Source organism: Populus nigra, chromosome 9, assembly GCF_951802175.1.
Source record: "Populus nigra chromosome 9, ddPopNigr1.1, whole genome shotgun sequence".
Lineage (NCBI taxonomy): Eukaryota > Viridiplantae > Streptophyta > Magnoliopsida > Malpighiales > Salicaceae > Populus > Populus nigra.
In genome coordinates this window covers 863738-882920 of record NC_084860.1, presented here as the reverse complement: position 1 = coordinate 882920, position 19183 = coordinate 863738, and the positions used below count along the sequence as shown (strand labels likewise).

General features: G+C 31.9%; 2 protein-coding genes across 3 annotated transcripts; both read left to right on the top strand.

Moving 5' to 3' along the window:
* On the top strand, window positions 1-9552 carry LOC133702711 (F-box/LRR-repeat protein At5g63520-like). 2 transcript variants are annotated; one of them, XR_009843787.1, is made up of 13 exons: window positions 1-419; window positions 522-632; window positions 883-975; window positions 1075-1197; window positions 2518-2622; window positions 2717-2756; window positions 3468-3626; window positions 4622-4809; window positions 5396-5505; window positions 5659-6170; window positions 6803-6906; window positions 9263-9347; window positions 9424-9552. XR_009843787.1 is itself a non-coding variant. In XM_062127040.1 (10 exons), exons 1-10 carry the CDS (start codon window positions 213-215, stop codon window positions 6107-6109), a joined length of 1587 nt encoding a protein of 528 aa, XP_061983024.1. In that variant the 5' UTR covers window positions 2-212; the 3' UTR covers window positions 6110-6302. The 2 variants fall into 2 exon arrangements, 1 of the variants encoding a protein (XP_061983024.1); XM_062127040.1 differs by lacking the exons at window positions 6803-6906; window positions 9263-9347; window positions 9424-9552 and having other exon boundaries at window positions 2-419; window positions 5659-6302.
* On the top strand, window positions 9170-17420 carry LOC133702712 (F-box/LRR-repeat protein At5g63520-like). The gene is made up of 10 exons (XM_062127042.1): window positions 9170-9590; window positions 9693-9806; window positions 9995-10087; window positions 10181-10303; window positions 14519-14620; window positions 14696-14735; window positions 15458-15616; window positions 15878-16065; window positions 16547-16656; window positions 16811-17420. Exons 1-10 carry the CDS (start codon window positions 9384-9386, stop codon window positions 17259-17261), a joined length of 1587 nt encoding a protein of 528 aa, XP_061983026.1. The 5' UTR covers window positions 9170-9383; the 3' UTR covers window positions 17262-17420.
* Window positions 17421-19183: the final 1763 nt, after the last annotated feature.

Below are 19183 nucleotides of genomic sequence, written 5' to 3'. Positions count from 1 at the left end.
AGAGAAAAGAATAGTCAACCCTAAAAATAATTATGTGAATGCTGATGGGTGCCCTCATACGCGCTTGCTGATCCCTCCAGTCCCTTCCAAGTTGATTATTGGCCGGGGACTTCACTGTTAGCAATTGACTTCCTGTTGAGCTCTCCATAAATATTGGCACCCCTCACGTTGAGGTTAAGCATCAGTTGCACTATTACTGATATCTATCAATAATGGAGAAGAAACCTAAAGAAGCAAGAACGTCATTGACAGGCTTTGCGTCAATAAACGAAGACCTTGTTCAAAACATTCTGAAGAGAACACCAGCTTCATCCTTTGCATCAGCTGCTTGTGTTTGCAAATCATGGAACCAAACTTGCAATCAAATCCTCTCCAAACCAAAGCTTGCTTCTGCCTTTTCTCTCAACCCAGACCAGAAGGTTTGTTGGGCCTTCGAAAGAAAACCTACATATGCCATTATATTTTATGGTAAGTCTCTAACTCGAATTAACTTTGAGTGTGTTTTCATGATGATCAAACAGGTTGCATCACAAGAGGTTGTGAATAAGGTTCTCTCCGAGCCCATTAGACCCCAGTTTGCCATTGCAAATGTTATTGGGAGTGGTGTTGATTTGAGTGAAACTCTCAATTTTGTAAGATTTATCAGTAAACTTTGCTTTTTTATTTCTTGTTACGAAGGAAAAACTCGATCCTAAAGCCCTTGGAAGAGGGGTTAATGTTTATTCGAGCTACAAAATAACACAAGTTGATAATATTTTGATGCCTCTTCTTTATTCTTCTTAGTTTTAACTCTTTTTGACCTTCTTCTACTTCCACTTCTTCCTCTTCTTCCTTTTTTTTGTTAATCTAATTCTATGTTACTCTGTACGGTATATGCTGCAGTTAGCAGCGAAACTTGGTTCAAAAACTCCAATTATTGTGTCTTGTGCAAATGGAATCATAGGAAGAGACGCTGTTACTGATGAACATCAAGAGGTCACCGCTTTTAACATTTTTTTCTTCTCGTGTTCTTAAGAAAGATGAAAGGTTTTATGAATTCTTGGCTTGGTAATTAATCAACAAATTTGCATGCAGGTTATGTTAGAAGATTTTTGGGCTGATGCTGCATCAAAAAATTCAGGCTTTGGTGTCCTGCTGACTGTGGGATTCTTACCGGGACTCCAAGTTGAAGCTATCCCGCTGTTACGGCCAAGAGAGGTCAGAAATTTTGCATTATTTAGAAAATGATATTTCAGAGAGCCTGTTTGCTCCTTCTGAAATGGCATCACGGAGAGCCACAAAAGTCATTATACAATTAGAATCTTCGTGTCAGAGATGCTATCTTTGCTGACATATTCATTATACTTGATATATACTATAATTTTTAAACCTGGAATTACTTGGTTTAAAAAAATTATTTGAGAGTTTTTCGTATAATTTGATCAAAACTCAGGTCTATTTTTTTTTATAAAAAAATACCATGATTATTTGTTAATTGAAAGTAAACACCATGATTCTTTGGATGAATAAAATAAAAAAAGAGAAAAGAGAAAATTTATTTATATCTTTTTTATGTTGATAGAATTACCACGATACTGAATTAATCTGATATAGCATAGGAAATCATCTTTTTTTTCTTTCTAAAAGTTATTATCTAAAGTTATTAGATAATACTTTTTATGTACAATATTATTCATGGTGTCGGGTTGATTTGACTTCAACACCATTGTAGCGTGCTAGCTGTATTGTTTTGAAGCTCTCTTGATGAAATTCTAGCAATCAATTCTTTTAATTTTTGCCAATCTTTAATTAATTAATTTTTTTTTCAATTGTGCAAGTTTCATTTGTGTAGGTTGTCACTCTAATCTGCCAACTGTCCAATGTATTTTGTCTCTTGAGACTCAAGCATAGAATTGAGTAGTTTAATGTGTTTTTGAAACTAATAATTGAGTGATTCAATTAATTATGTATTTTTAATTAATAATATATATATTTTATTTGAAAATATGTGTATAAAAATAAAATATTAGCGATTAATATAAAATGTAAAGTCTTTACTCCCATGTTTCATATGCATATATTATTTTTCTAAATATAGTTTTGAATCTCAACAACTCTCAATTTTCTTTGACAGCAACTAACTAATAATGACTCAACAATAATGTTTTGCCCTAAAAAAATCCAAATAGGATAAAATGCCATATGGTTGTCATATATAGTGTATCAAATTAAACAAATTACATGTCAGCAGTGATCATGGATTTACTTGAGTTTTACTATTATTTTATAGATTTATGGATTATTATTACAATTCATATATGTCACAATTATAAAAATTACAAATATAAAACAATTTAAATAGATTAATATTTATTGGAAAATACATGGGATATAGGATAAAGTGGATTATAAAAATAAGGGTATATTCTTCAAAAAATAAATAGGTTATGAACATGCTAAACATTTCCTAACTCATAGCCACCCATTTGCCACTTCTGATACTGATCTTGAGTGTTTTTGTTGACATGGTGACATCAGGCAGCTAGTCGAATGGCATTGGTTGATAAGTTTGTGATGGATATTAAGAATTACGCAGCATATGTTTCTGGCTCCACTTCACCGGCTCTCGTTATAATGTTTGGAGTAAGTTAATGCATGCTTTCATGCTTGCATGCACATCCTTAATTGTATGAGTTTCTTGCTAAGATCATAAGATGTGAATTTTGTTCCTCTGTAGGGTGAAAAGGCCGAGCAAAAACCTGTCATGGAAAAGTTGGGTGAGTTTTTCTAGACAAGCAATCTTTGAATTTACTTTTGTTTGATTTTGTTCGTAGGAAGATACATCGAGGCTCGTCCTGCCCACATAAAATATATATAGGCAGCAAAGAGAGCTAAAATTTAACTTTGGGACTGCTGAGAGAAGGCAACAACTACTAATGCAATTATTGAAAATCTTAGTCCATTTTCTTACAATTCTTTTTCTGAATTTGATCCTCACACCACCATTTTTGTGCTTTTACAAGCTATATTTTCTTAATTTCCTTTCTTCCAACCATTATAAACCCGATTCTTAAAACGCATAGTTACCTGATAGGGAGTCTGGCTTGGCTCAAGACTTGAGTAATGAGTTTACTCAACTCGGATTTATCTTAAATATATATTGTTTCAAATAAAAAATAAAAAAATAGAAAAATATCATTTTAAACAAATAAAAAATAAATTTCTTGAAATTAACTGGGCCAAGTAACATAGATTTAACCAGGGTAATATATATTTCGGTTCAATAAAAAGCTCGGTTTAGGCTAAGCTCTTGACTAACAAGTCACCGTGTTGATATGTCAGGATAAGTTTAATAACTATGATAAAAAAAATAATCCAAAAACATATCTATTTAGTTTGATAACTTAAGAAGTCACTTATACTCCTTGATCCAGATTTACAACACTAGCTAGGTTCTTGAAGTTGATGCTATATATTGTATGTTACAGATCATGCCATGTCGAGGGAAACTTTCATTGCGGGTGATGAGAGAGCCCAATTCCTGTACAAAAGTGGCATGGAGTCAAGAAATTTACATGGGAGCGGCACTGAATATATTTCTGATGCAGTTGTTCTTGTATTTGCAAGGGATCGACACAGAGCTTCTGGTATCTGTTTATTCATCCATGTTCTTACTACATCATTCTCTTTTGACAACAAAAAACGGAGAGATAAAACATCCCTTCAAGCACTTGTTATAACATTAGAACAATAAATGTTTTTGACATGGCTCATAGGGCAAGGCCAGTACGTACGTGGGCAGTGGGGGCACTTGCTTACACTGGCCTCAAAGTATTTTCATAGGTGTAAAATGAAAACAAAGTATTTTTTTTTAATTAATGACTATACATTCTTGAGTTTTCATATGCGGTCGGTATATTATTTTATTGTTTTCTTACAGATCTCTTTTATATTGACTTATCCTTAAATTCTTCTTTTTTTCACTCGTTTCTAAGTAATTTATTTTAAAAAAATTATAAATTCAGAATGCATTTTTATCTTAATCTTGCTTCTGTTTGACCATTACAAATTTGATTTTAAATCCTAATTTTGATTATTTATCCTTTTTGTTTTTATGAATATTGAGAAAATTTATTAAGCTGGCCATCTAGAGGATGAAAATCCAGCAAAACAAAGAAAAATAATAGTTATGTGGTAGAATAATAGTTGGATTCAAACTACACTTTTTCTATATTTTAATATATCGATACCAGTATATATAACGAAACTAGATTTATAGGATCGAAAACAAGATGCAACTTAATGAAATAAAAGAAAAAAAAAACATGTTTTCAATCTCGAATGATTGCCTCGAATATGAATTTGTTATTAAATAAATATGAATAGAATTATGGAAATAAATGATGATTAACTAGATGTTTAATAGATAGAGCTAGTAGCATTCATGTTCAAATGCCAACATAAAATATATGCTCTCTTTTGTTTCTGTCCATATATGTTCATCTATAGACTTTGCTCCCACTGACAAAAGTTTTTTACTTAATTTGCCACTGATTGTCCCTGTGCAAGGATGACACACAAATCATACATATGACATGTTATCTCATCATATATACCTCTGATGCTTTGGCTTAATGAGCAGATGTAGGGGAAATCCAGTTCCATTCTGCATTATCAAGTGGTGTTTCTACAATAGGTCCAAGGTACAAGGTAGTTTCTGTCAAAGAGATTCAACCTGAGACAGATCTTACTACATGCCTTAAAGCTAGAAGAGAAGGAGAGCAAGAGATTCTTGGAGGTCGAAGGATTATAGATGACATCAACAATGAGGTATTTGCCTTACGATGATTTAGCTAGTTGTTTGTACCGTTTGCTTCTGCTTTGACGTTACTGGAAAATCCCTGAGACCGTTTGCATAGTTGTGTCCGCAAGATCTTGTTTAGTGACATTATTGAGTTACATTTTTTAAATTATATGGTTGAAAATGTGATTACTTTCTCATTTATGATGCTTAAACCTTATAAAAAGGGATAGGTTTAAGTGAAGAAGAAATACACCAGGAGACCTATATCATCTCTTCTAAGATCCAAATACTCCTATCCCTTTTAAGTTCAAGCAATTTCTACCAAATTTTTTAAAATACTAACCCTTTTACCACTCATATGCCTTTAAAATAGACTTGTATGAATCGATACGAGATACTTTTGCCATCGATCCCTAGAGTAAGCCATAGAAGAATTCCTTGATAACTACAAATCTATAATCTGAAATCTCACATTAGAGCTCTTAAGCTTACATTTAAGAGATAGAATATGTGTATGAGTTAAATTTTCAGCTATTAGTTCTAATTTGTCTCTAGGCTTTAAAGTTCCATGAATGAAGTTTTCTGCTATTAATGTTTTTCAATATATGACAGTTGGTGAACAAAACTGAACTGTTCATTGGGGTTTCAAAACAAAGACAATGCGTTATTGGGTCAGAGAATCCAAAACTGTTGAGATCCCTGGCTTTCCATGAAGTTAAGGGGTGAGATGCTGAACTTTCACCAGTATTTATATATGTTGGCATTGTATTTTTTACAGAAAGTTTGCCAAGCACTTGAGACTTTTTTCTTAGCTTGGTTTTAATTATATTTTCAAAGATTCTCTTCTTATTGAGACATGGATTGCTTTTCAACAGAGGAGATGGAGAGCACCTTTTTGTTAGTGGAGATGGCATCGGTTCTGGAGACTATTTTCATTTCTACCATTCAGATCCAAAGGCCGCATTATCTGCAACTAGTAATGTCTCCAAGAATTTCAGAAACTTGAAACTAGATTGGAGTAGCAGCCAGCTTCATGCAGGTGGTGTTGGTAGTAAGGAAGTAGTTGGAGGTTTGGTTTTCTCTTGTTGGGGCCGTGGTGAATCATTCTTTGGACACAGCAATGTGGATAGCTCACCATTCTTGGATAACTTTCCAGGAATCCCAATGGCAGGAATATTTTGCTACGGCGAAGTCGGACGTGGCTTTACAATGTTGAACGCAGATGATCATGAAGACCAAGAAGAAAAGACTTCGTGTTGCTGTCTACATGTATATAGCACTATATATGTGTTGGTGTCTTATACTCCAGCACCTCTAAAGCATTAGAGTTTGTCCATCTTCTTCGTGATGGATTCCCAGAAGTACTGGTCGACTCTCTCTACTATTGGTAGGACTTGTTGTTTTTTTGTTGTTGGGGTGAAATCCTGTAGCTTGTAGGAGAAATATAACACTTCAGTACCGCAGTTCTCAGAATTCTTATAACATTTTCTGCTCATAACATGGTACTATTTATGGATCATACTAGACTTAGCTATATCATATATATTTACAGAAGGATAATATAAAATTTAAATGAAATACTTTAGTACCATATTGACAGAATTGCGAGATTTTGTCATCTCTAGCAGCGGAGTCACAGACATAATTATTTTAATCAAAGTCTAATGAACACAATTCAGTTTTACCATTAGGGAAGGATATTCCACAGCCTTGTCCGGCTAGGGTAGAAGTTAACTTAGACTCAGCCAGAGGCCTTGAAATATCCATGAGCATACAGTGTCTGTAAGAATCCACCATGATGTCTAATCAGCAAAAGTTTAAGCAGGTAACATATTCCTATATGTTCATGGAAGTTGATTAATGTGCATAGTCCTAATTTTGGATTGACAGAGTTAAATCTGGAAGTACTTAATTGCTAACAAGCCCTGTGGGTAAATTTGGAGATTGATTTGCTTATCAAACAATAATATTATATGAGTGGTTTACTTAGTACAGTTTGTTTTGATATTGCATTTTCAGGTCATTTGGAGTTTTGAAGCACTAAATAACTTGTTGTCTGAGTGGATAGGCTGCAGTCTTGGGATGTTCTTCGTCAGCCTAATCCACTTCACTCGGTTTGCAAGGTAAAATTTGATCACAGGAAATGCAAGTTTGTGTATACATGCTAGGCTTTTATTATTTAACAAAAATATATAACGTGTGAGTTTTTCAATGGAGTAATAGATATAGTTTACTGTATATTATTATAGTAAAATTATTATTTTACTTTTTCACTTTTAATTTTTAAAGCTCTGCTTGAGAGCAAAATAATATTTTTCATGTGATAAAATAGTTTTTGTAAGATTCATTAGAGATATTTTGATTTGTTATTTTTTTTTTGCATTGAATGAATATTATTTTTTTATATCTTTTATTTATTAACATTCGGCAGAGCACAGGTTATATTGCTAGTTATTATAGTATAAACTAGAAGAGGTGGTGCTTTTATTATATATCACCTCATAAAATACTATTCATTTCAATAGTTTTTTTTTCTTTAGTTTTTTTCCTAAATTTATATTTCTTTTCCTAATTTTATATTTAAATATTTAGTTTATTGAAAGTTAGACTTTATAATTTATTATGATTTTTTTATATGTGGTTAGCTCGGTCTCATAACTGGTATCACGAGTTTGGCGAGTTGACTAGAGTTTTTTTTAATTGATAATTTCTTTTTCAATTTCATTCTTCAACATTGGGTTGATTGTGAATTAGGCTTCATGATTTATTTTGATTTACTTTTTACGAGATTATCTCGGTCTTATGACTTAAATCACGTGTTTGACTGGTTAACCTAGTTGACTTGAGTTTTTTTTTCTTTAATTCATATTTTTTATTTCATCTTTCAGCATTGAATTGATTATGAATTAGGCTTCATGATTTATTTTGGTTTGCTTTCTATGAGGTTATCCTGTTTTTATTATTCGGGTTACGTGTTCTGCGGGTTAACCCGAGTAAACTCGGATTGTTTTATTGTTTTCTATTTTTAGATTGATTTTTTTTTTCATTTTCAACCTTTAACAATGGGTTTATTGAAAATTAAATTTCATAATTTGTTTTGATTTACTTTTTATAGGGTTATCACAATCTCACGACCTTAGTCGCGAGTTTGGTAGATTAATCTGCGTTAACTCAGGTTATTTTTTTATTTACTTTCTATATTGATCTCATAACCCGGGTTATGAGTTTGACAATTTAACTCAAGTCAATTTATTTTATTATTTTTTAATTTATTTTTTTCAATTCCATTCTTAAACTTTGGATTGATTGAGAATTGAGTTTCATAATTTGTTTTTATTTGTTTTATATGGGGTTATCATGGTCTCATAATCCATATTGCGGATTTGATAAGTTAACTAAGTTGATCCAAATAAATTCAATATGTTGTCATTTTAATATTATTATTTTTAAAAAAATATTATCTTGAATTTTTGTTAATCAAACCATGTTTTTACCAGTTGTCTAAGTTGTTTTTGGATTCATCAAGTCAATCGGGTCAACCTCCACATGGTTTAATTTTTTTTTACTAAAAAAATATTAGTAATGCTTGGATGTTTCTGTTGTATGTTCAAATATTTTTTTTGATCTGAATCATGATATAACATGGGTTAATGATCTAGTCAATACTAAAATTATTATTATTTTTTTTTCAATAATGGATGTATGTTGGTTCTTTCTATGAAAATTCAAGCTATGGTAAATCTGATTACAAAGAAAATAGGTTGTGAGATTAAGCTTTTGTTTGGTGAGCAAGACCCATGATCATCATGATTAGTGCACACTTGATTTCTTTTGAATCATCCTGTGATCCATCACCGTTTTATTTGAGTTTTAAAATTGCATATTTAGTTTGAAAAAATATTAAATTAATATTTTTTAATAATTTTAATTTTTTAATATCTAAAATAAAAAAATATATTTTTAAAACAAAAATACTTCTAAAAAACACAATCCACCATTATTGAAAGACTTTTGAATGACTTTTCCATCTTGGATGGTCAAGTCCAAATCAACAATGACTATTATTGAATCTAAACCCCACCATTAATAGATTACTTCATACGTTTGAAATAATATTCATACAATTTGGGGTCCACTCATCTTTGTAGTCCACTAAACGTGTTTACGGGTTCCGTTTTGAGTCGAAATTGTGATAATAATTATGATTTAAAATATTTTTTATTTAGAAATATATTAAAATAATTTTTTTATTTTTTAAAAATAATTTGAAAATATTATGATAAATTTGAAAATATATAAAAAAAATTATTTAAAAAAAATTAAAAAATTTTAGGATCACAATTTCAACCGTGCGTTGCAAACACTTATTAGGTACGTACGATCTGTATGGAATTTATTTGACCCACATTGAGAAGTTGTAGATTTGAGTTCTTCTCCGTGAAAAAAGAGGTAAGTTTATGGACATTTCTTTGAATGCAGGTGCCGAAATTACGCCAGAGTCTTCACTGTTTAGTAATTGACTTCCTTTTGAGGCTCTCCATAAATTAACAACCATAGCGTCCAGGTTAAGTAATAGTTGCACCCTATCTAGATATCAGAAATGGAGAAGAAACCTAAAGAACCCAAAACGCCATTGACAGGCTTTGCATCAATAAACGAAGACCTTGTTCAAAACATTCTAAAGAGAACACCAGCTACATCCTTCGCATCAGCAGCTTGTGTTAGCAAATCATGGAACCACAATTGCAATCAAATCCTCTCCAAACCAAAGCTTGCTTCTGCCTTTTCTCTCAACCCAGACCCAAAGGTTTGTTGGGCCTTCAAGAAAAGAAAAAAAAAACACCGATACTTCATGGTAAAGTCTCTAACGTGAACTGTGCTTTTGTATGCTTTGATGGTGATCAAACAGGTTGCATTACAAGAGGTTTTGAGTAAGGTTCTCTCCGAGCCAATCAGACCCCAGTTTGCCATTGCAAATGTTATTGAGAGTGGTGTTGAATATTTGAATGAAACACTCTATTTAGTAAGATTTTCCATTGTATTTCATTTATTTTTTTTGTTAAAAAGGAAAGCCTCAAACCCATGGCTCTTCGGAAAGGAGGTTATGGACGCCAGTTGAGCTACAAATCCGTTATTAAGATATGTTTTCCGAACTCTTCTTGGCCTTTTTTGTTAATCGAAATATTCTGGCTTGCACTGTTTATGTTGCAGTTAGCGGCAAAACTTGGTTCAAAAACTCCGATTATAGTGTCCTGCACCAATGGAATCATAGGAAGAGATGCTGTTACTGGTGAACATAAAGAGGTGTGATTATTATTAACATTTTCACTTCTCTGGTTTTCATGAGATATGAAAGGCAGAATGATTTATTGTCTTCTTCAATAAATTTGCATGCAGGCTATGTTGGAAGATTTTTGGGTTGATGCTGCATCAAAAAATTCAGGCTTTGGTATGCTGTTGACAGTGGGGTATTTACCAGGACTCAAAGTCGAAGCCCTTCCACTGTTAAGGCCAAGAAAGGTAAGCAGATTTGCATTCTTTGGAAAATGATATTTATTAGAGCATGCTGGCCCCTTCTCAGATGGCATCATATATGGAGTGATGCAGTGAATATATAGCGATAGATGAAAATTTGGGGTTTTATAAGCTTTAAAAAGTTTCAAATTTTAGAGAAAGAATTCTGTAAAGAAAACTTTGATTTGATATATTTTCTGGCAGTGATAATAATAATAATAATATTCTTAATCTCTTCTGAAAAATCACACAGAAATTGTTTAAATAATAGCTTAAAAAACCTGATTAATGAAACAAAAACCAACCAAATATAATTAAAAATATAATTCATAAAGGAGTCAAAAAACAATTTGGAAAAACAAAACAACATTTTCTAGGTTTAATTTAGACATAAAATGACCTCATTTGGTTACGAAAGGCAAATATATTTTAGAATTAACCAAACCTATAAAACATGCTTACCAAATTTTAACTTGATGTGATGGTCAAATAAGAATTTATATCCATTTTTGTCAAAGAAAAAACAGAAGGAAAAGAAATTCTATCAGTTTGTGATATGCAGTGTATAGATACCTAATTTCACAATGGTCTTGGTCCTTGCCGATCTTCAATTGTCAAGTCCACCGCTCACAAAGTCTAACTGAATATATAGACAGGTTTCCATCAAACCATTTAGAAACACAATCCAACCGGGGGGAGAAAAAAACTAAAAAATCAATTAAACCGAAAAACCTATAAAAAAAAATAACCGAAAAAATCAAACCGTAAAAAAAAATCGATTAAAATTTTAAAAATATCAGCCGGTTCGGTTCGGTTTTATAAGCAAAAAACCAAAAAAACCGAACCGAACAAAAAAAAAATTAGAAAAAAAACCGAGTCAAAACTGAGCAAAACCGAAAAAACCGAGTCAAACCGGAAAAAACTGAGCCAAAACCGAGCCAAATCGAAAAAAATCGAGCTAAACCAGAAAAAACCAAGCCAAACCGGTTTGAACCAGTTTTGTCCTAAAAAACCGAACAGAACCGAACCGAACCGAACTGAAACCGGTCGATTTGAACCGATTTTGGTTTTTTTAAAAAAAAAATTTCGGTTTAGTTACTTTTTTTTTATAAAAACCGAATCGAACAAAAAATAATCACTCCTACAATCCAATAATATAATGAATTAGGTAGTGTATATATATACATATCACTTGCTTGAAGAAAGAAAGAATAGGCGTTGGAGTCATAACTACAAGGATAAAACTCTAAGTGTCATAAAAAATATACACTATTAAATTTAATAATTTTATCATCCAAAATATTTATTGGTATTTATACTTATATTTTGTTTGTAATTATTTTACTGATAGAATTACGGACAGAAATTATCCATTAGAAAAACATTTATTAGTATTTTTTTATTTATCGGTAAGTCCGTCATTATTAAATTTATCGGTGACTTTACAAACGGACCATGTGCACCAGAAACAACAATTACCTTCTTCAACTCATTGGTAATTCCATCGGTGAGTTGCAATAACATTTATAGTAATTCTTTTTAAACTCTTTAACATATACCAATGGAATAATTTTATCAATGATTTAATAGTTGCAGCGGTGTTTGCTGTAATTTTTTTTAACTCTTTAGAATATACCGACAAAATTATTCCATCAGTAACCCCATTAGTAATAAATTATAAAAATATATATTTAAGAAATATCTATTGAATAGAAATAGAAAAAAATTAAAAAAAATTAAATTTATATAAAATTCAAGTATTTAAAAATCAATTATCTTAATATAAAAACCAAATATTTATTATAAATTTATATATTCAAATACAATGAAACTAGAATAGAGGCAGCGTTGTAGAAGGAGGAGGAAGCTGGTTCTTTCTGAGACTGTGGTGCTAATAAAGAGATGCACTTGTATGACCCATTAGTGATCCCATATTCATAACCATTCGACGACATTCTTCATAATGTGCAAAGAGTCATTCATATTTCTCATTGATATGGGTGGTACATTCTTGCAATCTTTGATTTAATAAAGTCATGAACTCTGGAGACTAAGTACTTGGAACCAATTGTGAGCACCTAACATATGAAACACTATAAGTTGCCCACAAGTTCTCTGATGGTGAACATCTGTGCAACAACTGATAATTTACTGTGATTTGTGCAACCATTCCATAATGGTTCGTCAGAATCTTTCAAAAGATCAAAAACATGGTCACGTCTACATTAGATTCTTCATCTACGATTAGATATTGACTGATATGACATTGATTCATTTTCATCGCATCCATAACCATAATCTTATAAAGATTTCTATATAGTATCATCTATAACTCCATGCACTTTACTAGCACTAAAAGTTGACCCACCATCATTTCTATCATGACTTCACGAGGAACATATGGTTCTTCATATGCATACCAATAAAGGTATTGCTCTATGAATTATTTTTGTAGAAGATGCATCGTTACAACTTTGGATCGAGAAACATTTTATTTTTACAATAATTCATCCTCTGCAATTGTTGGGGTGAATGTCGATACATTCATGAACGATCATCCATCACTTCTATCAAACCTATATAAAATAATGATGACAACATGTATTAATTAATTACGTTAACTAAATAAATTTGCAAAAATATTGGTTTAGCTCAAGATTATTCAATATATTTTAATACTTATTTTAATTCATTAATTATCAATTATCTACATAAATATAAATTTGTACACATTTACCAAAAATTACAACTCGAAAATAAAATTGATAAAATATAAAACAGACTTGTTAAACAAGCCATTATTTATTTCATCACAAAACACCTAAGTCAATAATTCAATATAAGTTTCAACAATTTACAAATAAATACAATTTTACAAAATATAAAACAAATCATAACATGTGCAAATCATAAATCCATACAACAAGTTTGTTTGAGAAAAAACAATAAAACAAGTAAACACCCAAATAAAATACATATACTACAAAAATATGCAAAAAAAATTAACATTTTAAAATTATGTTCAAATTTTTTAAAAAAATATTTGCTTACTTAAAGTAGAGAATCCTCAATAAAATTTCAATCAGAACACAGCTGCTAACAAATTTAGTGTTGTGGTGACTGGAAAAGTTATGGGAGGTTGAGTTGTGTTAAGATTGAGAGGGGGTGGTTGTTTTGTTGCAGAGAAAAATTTTATAAGGAAGAAGTAGAAATGGAAGAAGGGAAGAGGAAGGGAAGAATGTTGAGTCATATATTAAATTTACCGACGACTTTACTCATGGGATTATTTTGATGGTGACTCCATCGACAATTCTGTCTATATCAATGTCACATCACTGTACGATTTGCCTTTTTCATCTCGTGTAATATTTTATGTAATGTCATCAGTATATACTGATGGAAAAATTTTTTGGTATATTCATGGACGAATTGTACCGTCAATTTAATTATGTCGGTAACTATGTCTGTAAAAACTTATATGTCATCGCATTGTTCGGCTTTTTTTATTGATTTTATTCCGATTGTGATTCCCTCATCATATACCAACGACATATTACTATCGATATTTGCCGATAGATTTAGCGATAGAAAAATTAAGTCAGTAAATATCACCGTAATGTACCAACTGAAAAAATATATCGGTATTTTTGTTTGTATTTGCTAATTTTGTAGTGATATTGATAAGACAAATCCATAAATACAATGAAAAATCAACTTCAAAGTTGTGATAAGATGCTAGTAAGTGAGTATGCCACTGTCTTTAGACTGCACGTGTGACTCATCACTGACTTCAAAGTTGGTTTTTCACAGTGTCTATAAATTCGTTAATATATTTTTTTTGGTACTTAGAGTTTCATTATCAAAACTCTAATGTGTCTCCTATGCCTTTTTTATTTCCTTTCTCTTTTTTTTTTTTTTGGCCTTGTCATTTTTTTTTTCTAGCCATTAAATTATGTTGATTTATTTCATGTCATTGGATCTTTATAATAAAGCATGTTGACTCTTGCATAAGTTAATTATTTGAGAGAGCTAAAACTTGCAATGAAATTTATAATTAGTTGAAAATTGTGGTAGTTGAAAAATATTTTCTTAGTTGTGATGGTTTAGAAAATAATTTTTACTGCCGTGTTAGTTTATGAAAAAATTCCGCATAGAACTTTATGGATTTGTGGACAATAAATTAACTGATCTTGAGTATTTTCGCTGACATGGTGACCTCAGGCTGGTCCAGTGGCAATGATTGATAACTTTGTGATGGATATCAAGAATTATTCAGCTTCTGTTTCTGGTTCCACATCACCAGCTCTGATTATAATGTTTGGAGTAAGCTAATGCATGCTTACATGCTTCATTCTTGTATGAGTTTCTTGCTAAGATGTGACTTCTGTAATGCTACAGGGTGAAGAGGCTGACCTCAAACCTGTCATGGAAAAGTTGGGTGAGTTTTTTAACAAGGGATGTTTCAGTCTTCTTGCGTTTGATTTTAATTTTATTCGTAGGAAAACGTAAAATATGGGCAACAATCTAAAAAATTTAGTCCAATTTCTTTAAAATCTTCAGTTTGTTTCTTATAAATAAAATATGTTTACTCCATTTTTCAGCTTCGATAAGCTATTTTCTTCAAACCCTTTTCATTTTCTCTCCATAAGGATATTTATTTATCATATTCAAGCATCAATCTCTGCTATTCTAAAGCAAAAACTTCTTTCTAATCCATCACTGGATGATTAGAATATTTGAGTCTTTTTTTCTGGATGATCAGAATATTGAAAGAATATAAAGATCGGTGGATATGTCATTATGAAGTGGATTAACCTCAAAAGTCTCGTGACATATCAACGTGGTTGATAATTTAAGAAGACAATTAATTCTTGATATCAAATTTCAAAAAATGTGTTACCGACTTTTTTTTTTTTTTTTTCTGGATATCTTCACATCCTTTTTAAAGGGTGAAACTAGTCTCATTCGATATTCGTGGCTACTCCTCCTAATAAGTGTGTTTTTTGAGGATCGAACTTGTGTTTTTATCCTTACATGGATATAGCAGTGTCTTAACCGCTAGACCAACATTTCTTGATGTGTTACCAGACTTGATAAATTGCATAGTAGAAATCTGCTGTATTGGTTCTTGAATTTGAAAATGTATATTGTATGTTGCAGATCATGCCATGTCAAGGGAAACTATCATTGCCGGCAGTATGAGATCCCAATTCCTGTACAGAAGGGGCATAGAGTCAAGAAATATATATGGGAGTAGTACAAAATATTTTACTGATGCAGTTGCTCTTGTATTTGCAAGGGATGAAGACAAACCTTCTGGTATCTCCTTACTCGTCTATGTTTTTGCAACTTCATTCTCCTCGAAAACTGAAATCTAATGACAAATGTTCTTCCGATAAAATTGGAAAGATTAAAAGAAATTAGCATGACATGTAGAGATCAAGAAATGTTTCAAATATTTTTCGTTCGTAGATAAAAGAAAAGAATGGAAAGATCACAATGTACTTGCCTTTTTTTTTTTACCTAAAAGTATGACATGTTATCTCATATCTCTGCTGCTTCATTTGGCTTAATCTGCAGGTGAAGGGAAAATCCAATTCCATTCTGCAATATCAAGTGGTGTTTCAGCAATAGGACCAAGGTACAAGGCAGTTTCCGTCAAAGAAACTCAATCTGAGACAGGTCTTACTACATGGCTTACTGCCAGAAGAGAAGGAGAACAAGAGATTCTTGGTGGTCAAATGATTATAGATAGCATCGAGAGTGAGGTATGCTAGTTTTTGGAAAACCATACTTTTACCTTGTGATGATTTCCTTGATTTAGCTAGTTGTTTCTCGTACTTGCTTCAGCTTTGCTACTAACCGAAAAGCCTTAAGACGATTTGCATAGATTTCTCATTATCATGTTAGATTATTTGGTTGAAAGAGTGATTGATTTGTCATTCATACATGACATGTAAACCTTACGATAGAGTTTTATGTGAGTGGAGTTTTACATCAGAAGTACTGTATCACCTCTTATCATACTCAAAACCATTCTGCCGTTTTAAGTCGTTTTAAGTTTTGAGCCTTTTCGACTATAGTTATTAAACCTGACTCGAGAGTTGATCCAGCTCAGGAGTATGTTAAATTATTGAAAAAATTATCATTGATTTTATATTACTCCCTCTTAACAATATCATTTGTTTTCTGGCTTTAAAGTTCCATGAATGAAGTTTTCTGCTATTAATTTTTTTCAATATATGACAGTTGGTGAACAAAACTGAACTGTTCATTGGGGTTTCAAAACAAAGACAATGCGTTATTGGGTCAGAGAATCCAAAACTGTTGAGATCCCTGGCTTTACATCAAGTTAAGGGGTGAGATGTTGAACTTTCACCAGTATTTATATATGTTGGCATTGTATTTTTTACAGAAAGTTTGCCAAGCACTTGAGATTTTTTTTCTTAGCTTGATTTTAAGTATATTTTCAAAGATTCTCTTCTTATTGAGACATGGATTGCTTGTCAACAGAGGAGATGGAGAGCACCTTTTTGTTAGTGGAGATGGCATCGTTTCTGGAGACTATTTTCATTTCTACCATTCAGATCCAAAGGCCGCATTATCTGCAACTAGTAATGTCTCCAAGTATTTCAGAAACTTGAAACTGGATTGGAGAAGCTGCCACCTTCATGCAGGTGATGTTGGTAGTAAGGAAGTTGTTGGAGGTTTGGTTTTCTCTTGTTGGGGCCGTGGTGCATCATTCTTTGGACACAGCAATGTGGATAGCTCACCATTCTTGGATAACTTTCCAGGAATCCCAATGGCAGGAATATTTGGCTGTGGCGAAGTCGGACGTAGCTTTACAATGTTGAACGCAGATGATCATGTAGACCAAGAAGAAAAGACTTCGTGTTGCTGTCTACATGTATATAGCACTGTATATGTGTTGGTGTCTTATACTCCAGCACCTCTAAAGCATTAGAGTTCGTCCATCTTCTTCTTGATGGATTACCAGAAGTGCTGATGACTCTCTCTACTATTGGTAGGACTTGTTGTTTTTATTTTGTTGGGGTGAAATATATCTAGTACTACAGAATTCTTACTACATTTTCTGCTTATATTATAATATTCGTATGGATCATATGAGACCATCTATATGAAATTTACAGAAGTTGAAAGATCTAATATTGTACCTTATTAACCAAACTGTTCTTGACATACCTGCTTCAGTCCGGAAAGAATCTGTTATCCCCAGCGGCAGAGTCCACTGCCATAAAACGTAATAACTTTGTTATCAATCAAGCCTGATGCACATAATGCAAATAAAACGTAGTTCTTGACATACCTGATCTATCGTTGGATAGGGTTGAGAATTAGTCAGCATGGAGTCCAAGTCTAATTCTTTATAGGTTCGGATTAATGTAACTAGCCAAGGTTATTACAGTTAAAGTCGGGATCTATGTCTAAATTAAGTCTAAAAGTTGTTGTTCGGAGATTTTCTTTATTTTTTTTTAATGAGGATTCCTAATTCGATTTAGATTTCCTTAACTAGGTTTGTTTTTGTACTTATTTAAAAGTTATTTTTAGAAACGTTTTATGAATTATTAAATTTTAAAATAGATTAAACAATTTTTCTCTACAGTTTAGATTGTAACTTTAAGCCTTGAGAAGCCCTATCTTCCCCTGCATCGCTACAGTCGATCGTGATGTTAAAATCAGCAAACATTTTAATAAAATAAAACTTCAATGGATGGGTTCTGAATTCAGATTCTTGTGTTCATGGGATAGACCCTGAGGTTGATTTATGTGCGTAGTCCTAATTAATACTTTGTACATGTTTCAGATTCTGGATGGGCAAAGATAACTGAATTTGGAAGTGCTTTTGCGTACATTTTGAATACATGCCTCCAGAGTAAGTTCCAGTTTACTTGTATTTGCAGCATTAATATAGAAGGTTTAGGTAGGTAGAATTGTGATAATGAGTGATTTTGAACGATCAGGTATATGTCTGTCATAACTAAATGAAGATTTATTTTAGATGGTATGTGTCTATCATAACTAAATGAAGATTTATTTTAGATAGATTGTGTGGATGGTCTAGCAAATATATTTATGGATCAGTAGAACAGGTTTGGACCCAAGAGAAGATTTGGTCGCGCCAAACCAAAATAACATAACATAAATTTTGATTCGATTGTTAAATCATGTTAAAATTTTTACAAGAATTTTTGAAGGCTGTTTTTATTGCAAATATGGTTCCATGGAATCGCTACTTGGATATTTAGATTTTGAAAATCTTATTAAAAGAATCTGGTTTTGATAATTTTTGTGATTTTTCTTGTTAGTTTTAGATTTCATACTTTTTTTTCTTTGTTATTTTGGATTTTATTTTGTTTTTTAGTTGATATAAGGTTTTTGGCTTATTTAAAGCTTATGTCAACCTCCTAGAACAGAAAACTGAAGGATTGTTAATTTAGAAAAAATAAAACCTGTAAACTCTGTAATTTTTTTTACTCATTAAAATTTATGTATTTTTCTTTTGTTTGTTACTGTCTTTAGCTTTCCTCTATATCAGTTTCAATCTGATCCTACAGGGGGCTTATGATTCTGAATACATTCCTTCTTTACTTTGCCTGACTTCATTTGCTTATAAGGTAAGATAGATTTTGCTCAACAGCATGTTTCGATATTTCATTAATTACCCAGGTACTTTAGGTCCTGTGCATTTTTTGAAGCACAGAGTAACTTGAGAGTTATATGTGTGGATCTACTGCAGTCCGAGGATGTTATGTGTCAGCCTGATCAACTTGACGATCCTAAGCTTGGATCAGATGACTCCCCACTAGACTCTATATTGCACGGTGAAATGCAGGTTAATTTGTGTATACTATGACTTGTGCTTAC